A 9,123-nucleotide genomic window follows, 5' to 3' on the forward strand; every position below is an offset into this window, starting at 1 on the left:
GGCCCAGATAAGTTCAGTGATAATTCTCCCACCTCTAGTCCTCCAAGCCCCCAGGGCTAGGACTGGAGTAAGGTCAAGGTCCAGTGCTTTGTGTTGCTCATCTTTGGGTCTTAGAGCTGCACACAGCAGGTGCTCAAAAGAAGGCAGGAGGAAGTGGGCAGCATTATCTGCTGCGCTCGGTCTCCAGGCAGGTGGGGGAGGAGGCATCATCCTCTGTCAGTCAGGGCGGGATGAAGGAAGCCCGGCTGGCTTGCGGGGAGGGCGGAGGAGCGCAGACCTCTCGGCTTATCTTCCCGCCCGCATTCTCCCAAATCCGCCTCCCATCCCTATCCTCATCTTCCCTCCTGCTCTCCCGGCCATTGCCCCCCAACTAAGAGGTGACGTCACTTCGCGGCCGGGAGCTCACTCACAGGCTCAAGCGAACTGCGGCTGCTAGGCACCCGGAAGTGGAAGCAACTGCGGGCAGGCACCTCTAAGAAAGGCTGGCTGCCGAACTCCTCGCATCACCCCGAAACGGTATCGAACCTACTGAGCATGCGTCCTCATGACTGTTTGCGCAAGCGCAGTTAGCTCCACGAAACCTCTGCAAGATTCTAGGAAAGCGAGCGGCTCTGAAGCCTTTTTCTTTGGAGCTGGAGTTAACGTGGGCGGGTGAAGGAAGGAAGGAGGAAGGTGCGGAAGAGCTTTGAAATTGAGCGAGGGCGGGCTTGGTGCAGCGATCAGGAGGGGCTGGCGGGCAGCGGCTTCCTCTGCAGCGGTTCTGTGGGTGGATTGCGGGTGGGGGGGTGGGGGTCTGAGCCAGTCCGCTAGAGAGCGGACCTCGTGCAGAGCGTGGTCTAGAGGCAGGGAGTCGGATGACCAGACCGGCGTTGGCTTGGTGGTATTTCTGCCCACACCTGCCAGCAGCACCCCCGGGAGCTACTAGTGTCCATGAAGTGCTGTACTCTGACCCCCTTGGGTGATTGACAGGAACCCTTATACATACAGGGTGCTTGCCCTCAAGGCATTAGCCCAGTAGTCAGAGAAGAAAAAAAAAACAGGCGCAAATGTAACCATTAAAGGATAATACAACTCGACAGGATGTAATTAAATGATTAATGGGCGTGGTGCAGAAATTAAATCTAGTAGGAATTTGTTAAAGGAGAGTGATGTGTGGGCTGCAGTAGTTGGGACTCCACCAAGGTACTTTCCAGCTTCGAAATGCTGTGGTTTTGCACGTTGGCTTTATGAGATAGGTGGGAACTGAGCTGGCCCCCGTTAAACTTTTGAAAAAGAAGCAGAAAGGAGAGAGGGCTGTAATAATGGGACCTAATGATGAGTTAACATTTATACAGCGTTTTAAGGTTTGCGAAGAACTTTACATACGAGAGAGGAAGGGAAAGAGTAAACATTTATGTAGCATCAACTATGTGTCCAGCACTAAGCTAAGTACTTTTAAATATCTCATTTGATCCTCATAACCCTTCGAGTTAGGTGCATTCATTATTCCCATTTTACAGTTGAGGAAATTGAGGAGATTAAGTGACTGCCCAGGGTTACACAGCTAGTAAGTGCCTGAAGATGGATTTGAACTCTGGTCTTGGGAGGTGGAGGTGCCTCAATTCGGATTCTTGATTGTTCAGTTCCCATTGAACAGAGGTGGAGAGATGAACAGAGGTAGTAAGGAGGTAGTGCACAGTGTTCATTCAGCTCATAGCACAGTTTGGCTCATAGTAGGCCCTTAGTAAATACTTCTTGATTGAGTGATTGATGGGGAGAGTGAGGATACGAGTCCATCTGGTGCAGAGGGTTCACATATTGGCCATGGAAGTAGAAGTACATAGGGATCCAAAGAAATCTGATGCTAGCAGTAGGTGTGTCTTTAAAGGAGTGGAATTTTCCCTTCCTCATTTGCCTCTACTGGCATTCTACTCTCTTAATGAAGAGATTCATTCTAGAAACGCACTTCATTATCAGCACCTTTGTTGCTAGAAATAGAGGTAAAAGGCAAAAGAGGCATAGAAATGTGCTCAATTTGCCACAGGAGACAGCATGCCTCTACTTTCTCAGCTACTGCCACCAACCCCTACTGAGTTTAAAACTTCCTTTTTTCCTGGCAGCTTCCAAATACCCTGCATACTAAGACTGTCTGGCCTCTGCGGATTATAGAAATAAAAACCAAAGGAACAAATAAAACAAACCCCACAGTGTATTCCATTTACAAGACATCCATTCTCGGAGCCTCATGGAAACTGCTGAATTTGGAGTTATAGGACCTTAGTTCAAATTCAATTCTGCCACTTGCTGCCAGCCAGTGGCTTCAACTGGGCTTCAATTCACTTGTAAAGTGACGAAGGTAACTAGATGAACTCTAGGGTTGCTTCCAGCTCTAAATTTATGATCCTATGATACTTATCTTTTGCTTTACATTGCCATTATTGGTTTCTTCCTTATTATGTGCTTTATGTAATTATCTTGTGGAATGTTCTAATTGTTTAATGGGCATAAATCTTATCTAATAGGATTGTAAATTCTTGAGACACAGAATAAATACTTGTTGATTTAACTTTTTTGTGAACCTTAATTTTGTCAAACTTCCCCCCAAATTATAACCATTTGGAGAACAGGAACTTAGCCTACTATTTCCTTCCAATCTCTATGCTCCCTCTGGACAGTAGCATAATGATTTGCATATGCCAGGGACTCAACAAATATTTGACTGGGTGGGTTTCCAGCGCGGAAATCTAACCTCCCAGTTGCCCTACAAAGAATTGTCACCTATCCACCATGTCCTCAAGAAGTCTGTCAATAAACATTTGTTGACTGATTGATTGTCGGCAAAGAAATCCTCCACTGTTCTCTGTAGCTGTGGATTTGCTTCTCCAGGAATGAATGCTTCCCTTTGTCCTTCTGACTTGTCTGCCAGCCCACGGCTAAGAAATCCTCTAGATACTTCTGTGGGTGCTTGGGTCAGTTTTTCGGAAGAAAAAAAGACACTTTCGTGTTATTTAGAATCCCCCTTTTTATGCTTTCATACCTGCTATGAGTGCACTTGGGAAAGAGAATGTGAGTGTACAGGGCTTTTAATAATTTCTAATTTTACATTCAGTACTCCCTTACATTAATGTGAGCAGTACTTGAAAAAATGTGCCAGTCATCTGCCCTGAACGAAGATGATCCAGTTCTTAAAACAAAAACTCCACCTACAGTCTCCCCTTTCCCACATCCCAAAACCTTTAAAACCGGCCTGAAAACCAAACCTCGGTGTTTGTGGACCACACCTGTGCCTTGGGGGGGGGTTAAAAGTGAACAGTCCCCTCCCTCCGCCCCCGCACTCCCCCTTCCCCGGGTCTACAGTCTGTCACTCAACAACAGAAACTCAAACTGGTGAAAGAAATGGGTAAAGTTTGATAAATGCACTCGAGAGAAACCCAAGCTAAATCAAAAGCGCTTCTGGTTGCAAAGTTTTCCTGACAATTTCAAATTTTCTTGTTTCTATTTCTCCAACTGACTTTCACTAGCAGCCGCCTTTCCCTCAATGCAATCCTTCAAAGCCCCAAAGTCGGCTGGGTCTAGTGGGGTGGAGTGGGGTGGGGGAGGTCTTCCTTCCTTCCTTTCCCCTAACGTCCCCGCCCCACTTTGTGCGTGGCTAAACCCCAGAGGGAAAGATCCCTTCAAAGAGCACCACTCTTCGCGTCTCACCCCACCCCCTTCCTTCGGCCACGCCTCTAGGAGGAGAAAGGGGGAGGGGCGTACTGTGAGGCCGCCTCACCAAGCATGCGCTGGCAGGCCCGCGCCTGCGCTCTGGGCCGGGAGGGAGGCAGGAGGGGGTGGGGCGCGGCGCGAATTGGTGCCCGAGTGAGTGAGGGGAGGGAGCCGGGGGGAGGGGGGAGCACGGAGCAGGTTTCCGAGGCGGCCAACGCGAGCGTGGTACTACAAGCTCGAGGCCGGAGGGGGCGGGGGGATGCGCGGCGGCGGTGGCGGCGGCGGCGGCGGCGGCGGCGCCGGCGTTGGCGCTGTTGCCGGGTGGTTGGAGGCGCCAGAGCAGCGGCCCCAGGTTCCGACGCGGCGGCCGCGCCGAGTGTCGTGCGCGGCCTGAAGGCACTTCGCTCGCTCTCCCCCCCTCTCGCCTCCACCCCCTCTCCTTTAAAAAAAAATTACCGGAACCAATGAGCGGGGTCCGGACTCGAGCTCCCGAGGCCGCCGATGCCCGAGGGACCAGGATATCTGCGGGCGAGAGCCCGAGGCGGCGGGGGCGGCCCCAGGAGCCGCCGCTGCCGTCGCCGTGGCCCGCGGCCACCTCCCCGCCGCCTCGCTTCCATCCCTTGTGCCCCGGGGCTCCGGCCCAGGGCTGGACCACGCTGCTGGTGCTGGGCTTGCTGGCGGCTGGAGCGGCGGACGGATGCGAGCTGGTGCCCGGGAGCCTCCGCGGGAGGAGGACGTCGTTGGCTGGAGCCGCCGCCGCAGCCGCTGCCGCCTCCACGGGGGAGAGCCCGGCGCTGGTGACAGGTGAGGCGGGGGTGGGGGTGCGGGAGCGTCACGGGCCAGGGCGACAACCCGCCACCCGCGACCGAGATCGGGGGTCTGCGCGGGGGCGGGGGCGGACGCGGACAGCCAGCGCTGCCCGCCGAGTAGGTAAAGGCACTCTCGGGAGTGCCCCCGCCCCGTATTCACAACTCTGCACTAAACCCCGACTTGGGGTGAGCCTCTCTTCCTGCTCCTCCATCTCCCCGAAGTTCCCGGGTGAGCTCTTCCTCGCTGCAGTCAGCCAAGGCTGCGGGGGACTGGGGTGAATTGTTTGTCAGCGGTAAGGTTGGATAAAGTCAGCAGCAGCAGCATTGCGGTATTCAGGCTGCCCCCGGTGCTGCCTTTGCGAAGGCTTCCCTGGCAATAACTCGCACCCTTTCAAGTCCGTACTAAGCAAAATATCTCCGGGAAGACTGCTGAAGAGACTTGGAATACAATACGTAGTAACGGTTTAACATTTGCTCGGGGAAACCTTTGGCTTTCTGTAGGGAAGCGTAATTATTTTGTGAGTGAGCAGCACCATTGAGAGAAAGATAGTGTTGAAGACTCCAGGCAAGTACCAAGATACTTATCAAAATTTATCATGTGTAGGGCACTCAGGACTGGCTTGCATTTTATGAGAACTGTGATTGTGGAGCTAGTTGTAGCATTTCTTAACAGATGAGAAATGTTCTTAATTATTGAAAGATTTTTTGCCGTAATGTTTGCTAAGATAAGTAATGTTTTATATTTTATTTAGGCCTTTGGTTGTCATTTATATCTACTGGCTTGTACCATGAGCATCTCTGAGCTGATTTCTTTCGGTAACTAGTTAGAGAAATTAGTGTTTGTTTATCTAGGTTATACATTTGAGTTTGGTGTTTATATGAGAAGCAACTTCTCTAGGCCGGTTAGTTGAAAGAAAAAGTAGTACGATAAAGTAAAATGGCACCAGTGTAGCAAGAACACCCATTATTTGTCTAGCTGAAGTGACATTCCAACAGGAGTCCAGAAGTTACTAATAGGGATGCTCAGAGAACTGATTTTGGGAGCCAGTTGCTTCAGAGAGAAGCAGAGTCTGTAGTTTAACTGAAAGGATGGTTATTGTACAGGAGAACTTATTTGACTAGAAAACTAAGCTCGATCTCAGGTTTTACTAAGTAGGGAATGCAATGAATGAGTAGAAGTTATATTATGTCTTTTAAAAAAAGGAACCTACTAAAAAAAATTGGATGATTTGAAAACTCCAGATTTCAGTGTTGGTGGTTTATTTACTTTCAGTGTTACTCTGCATTGGTTGATTTTATATCTGTTGACTCCTCTAGCTGGAAACTTGAAAAAAACTGTTTTATAAGAGGGTAACTTGCTATTGAAGAAGCAAGTATAGAAGAACTATGACTGTAAGATGTGTTTATTGGTGAATGGAAGGAGAAATTAAGGTCTGAGGTGCAGATATTAGGAAAAGTATGGTTGTAGAAAGGAACTTGAAGTGAAAAGTTCTGTTAAATAATTGACTTATCTTTTATCGAAATATTTTTTGAATGACAGTTGAGCAAATGTTTGAGAAAGCTTGATACTTTAGTGAGAATTCACAAAATATTTGGTGTTGCACAGGTCATACAAAGATGCATATAGTCTGATGGAATCTGGTTCCTTTCCAGATACTTCTGGTATCCAAAGAGGGAATGGTAGACTTCTGTAGAACAAAAGATTGAGGATTTGCACAAATAGGTCTGTACTTGAATTGTTCACATTGACACTTATGTCACATGCAATGGCATGGTTTGAAGTTTGTAACTTGTTTCTAACTCCTCCCCCTCGTTTAAATATTGATGGTGTTAGCAAGTTAAAATTTCGCATTTACATTTTGAAAGAAACTAAAACACAGTACACAATTTATTTAGTTCATTTCCTCTTCAAATCTCATGCCTCTTATTTTTTATGATAGCCTTGGAATGTAGAACAGGTACATGAACAGTTAGTTTATCAGTTTGAAGTATCGGGCATGAAGGTGGACTAGATGATTTCAAAGATACATTCCTTATAAATCAGATTCTGTTTCTATAAATTGTTCTTTATTATGCTATTTAATGGTTTTTATTTGTGAAATGTCATATTAAACCCTAAACATCATTCTTATTGTATGTAACTTTCAGGAAGTAGACTTATTGAACTTAAAAATTTTATGTTGTAGGCAGTGCTAAAATGTTTTGGGTTTAGAGCAATTAATAAGTAAAGAGCATGACAGAAATGTAAATTTTGAAATTTGAGTTTCCTTGAGCGTTTTAAGGGAGTGATTGTGCACTCTGTTATTCCTGATTAAAGATCTCTATTAGCAATGAGTATTCTTCCTGTTTCTATTGAAATAGACAACCAGAACTATTTCCTGCTTGGTCTTTACTGTTGCCTTTTCAGATTGTCATGTTCAGTACTCATCTTTGGAAAAACATTTTCTCTCAGTGAAGTTTGACTCCCTTAAGTATTTTAATTAAGGTGTTTGATATATTTTAAGACATTAATTTCAGAAAATCAGTTATTTGGGTGTAGTCTTGAAAATGCTTTTATGTATAGAATATGGTAAATCCATCAGAATGCACTGGTGAGCTATCACATTGGATTTTCATTTTTTGAATTTCCTGTTTTGCCTTTACACGGCAGTTCTCAAAGTGTGGTCTGAGGACCTCTGGGTGTTCCCTGAGATACTTTCAGAGGTCCTCTAGGTCAAAACTATTTCATAATAATGTTAAGATGTTATATGCCTATTAAAATACTATTTTTTCTAACTACATTATCTGTTTGAGATTGGAGTCTCTTTATATACTAGAACCAAAACAACATTGCAGCAGGTTGAATACAGAAGCAGATATGAGAATCCAGCTGTTTTCTATTAAGCTAGACATTAAAGAGAATTGTAAAAATATGTAGAACAATGCTATTCTTCTTATCAAATGTTTTTTTTCTCTTTTGGAAATAGTTGTTTTCCTTTTTTTAAAATTTTATTTTTAGTTTTCAACTTCCACAGAATTTTGAGTTCCAAATTTTCTCTCCATCTCTCCCCTCCCCACACCCCATGACAGCAGGCATTCTCATTACTCCTTTCCTTAGTCTGCCTTTCCTTCAAACCCCTCCTCTTCCCCCAGCTTTCTCTTATCCGCTTCTCTTTCTATTTCCTTGTAGGGTAAGAGAGATTTCTATACCCCATTGCCTGTATATCTTATTTCCCAGTTGCATATAAAAACAATTTTTTTTTTTTGACTAGGCAGTGGGGTTAAGTGACTTGCCCAGGGTTACACAGTTAATAAGTGTTATGTGTCTGAGGCTGGATTTGAGCTCAGGTCCTCCTCACTCCAGGGCTGGTGCTGTATCCACTGAGCCACCTAGCTGTCCTTAAAAACAATTTTTAACATTCATTTTTAAAACTTTGAGTTCCAGATTTTCTCCCTTCCTCCCTCCCTACCCACTCTTATTGAGAAGGCAAGCAATGTGTAGTCATGCAGAACACGTCCATAATAGTCATGTTGTGAAAGACTATATTTCCCTCTATCCTATCCTGCTCCCTGTTTGTTCTGTTCTCTCCTTTGACCCTGTCCCTCCTCAAAAGTGTATGCTTCTGATTACCTCATCCCCCAATCTGCTTTTTCTTCTATTTCCCCCCTCCCCCATCTCCTTTCCCCCTACTTTCCTGTAGGGTAAGATAGATTTCCATACTTAATTGAGTGTGTATATTATTTCCTCTAAGCCAAACCCAATGAGAGTAAGGTTCACTCATTCCCTCTCACCTCTCCTTTTTCCCCTCTGCTGTAAAAGCTTTTTCTTGCCTCTTATGTGACATAATTTACCGAATTCTACCTCTCCTTTTCTTCTTCTCCTAGTACATTCCTCTCTTACCCCTTAATTTTATTTTTTAGATATCATCCCTTCATATTCAACTCACCCTGTGCCTTCTGTCTATATATATTCCTTCCAACTATCCTAATAATGAGAAAGGTCTCATGAGTTATAAATATCATCTTTCCATTAGGAATGTGAACAATTCAGCTTTAATAAGTCCTTTATGATTTCTCTTTTCTGTTTACCTTTTCATGCTTCTCTTGAGTCTTGTATGTGAAAGTCAGTTTTTCTATTTAGCTCTGGCTTCTCTAGTATGCTTTAAATTCCTCTGTGTAATTGAATGTCAATTTCTCCCCCCTCATTGATTACACTCACTTTTGCTGGATAGGTGATTTTTGGTTTTAATCCTAGCTCCATTGACTCCCGAATTTTATATTCCAAGCCCTCTGATCCTGTAATGTAGAGGGTGCTAAATCTTGTGCTAGATCTGTAGTTATTTTTAATAAAAAGTATTTATATTAATATCTAATGGGTTTATTATTTTCAGTGAATTAACCGATATTTAAAAAATCAGTTTTAATTTTTAATGCAGTAAATATTGATAGGTAGAAGTATTTATATAAACGGAAGCTCTTTAGGGTACTCGAATATTAAGGATATAAAGGGGTCCTCAGTGATTTTGAAGAGTGTAAAACAGGTTCTGAGGCCAATATTTCGAGAAATACTTCCTTGCTTTAGAATGATCAAGGGTATAAATTGCGTGTGTGTGTGTGTGTGTGTGTGTGTGTGTGTGTGTGTGTGTGTGTG

At 44.9% G+C, this 9,123-nt stretch overlaps 1 protein-coding gene across 1 annotated transcript in view; it reads left to right on the forward strand.

Moving 5' to 3' along the window:
* Positions 1 to 4,041: 4,041 nt before the first annotated feature.
* STIM2 (stromal interaction molecule 2) overlaps positions 4,042 to 9,123 on the forward strand; it is a 162,318-nt gene continuing 157,236 nt past the window's right edge. The window contains exon 1 of the mRNA XM_027836515.1: positions 4,042 to 4,488. Within this exon, the coding sequence (XP_027692316.1) occupies positions 4,149 to 4,488 (340 nt within the window). The 5' untranslated portion in view covers positions 4,042 to 4,148. The remainder of the gene's footprint in view (positions 4,489 to 9,123) is intronic.

Source organism: Vombatus ursinus, unplaced genomic scaffold (genome assembly GCF_900497805.2).
Source record: "Vombatus ursinus unplaced genomic scaffold, bare-nosed wombat genome assembly UNPS02014818.1, whole genome shotgun sequence".
Taxonomy (NCBI): domain Eukaryota; kingdom Metazoa; phylum Chordata; class Mammalia; order Diprotodontia; family Vombatidae; genus Vombatus; species Vombatus ursinus.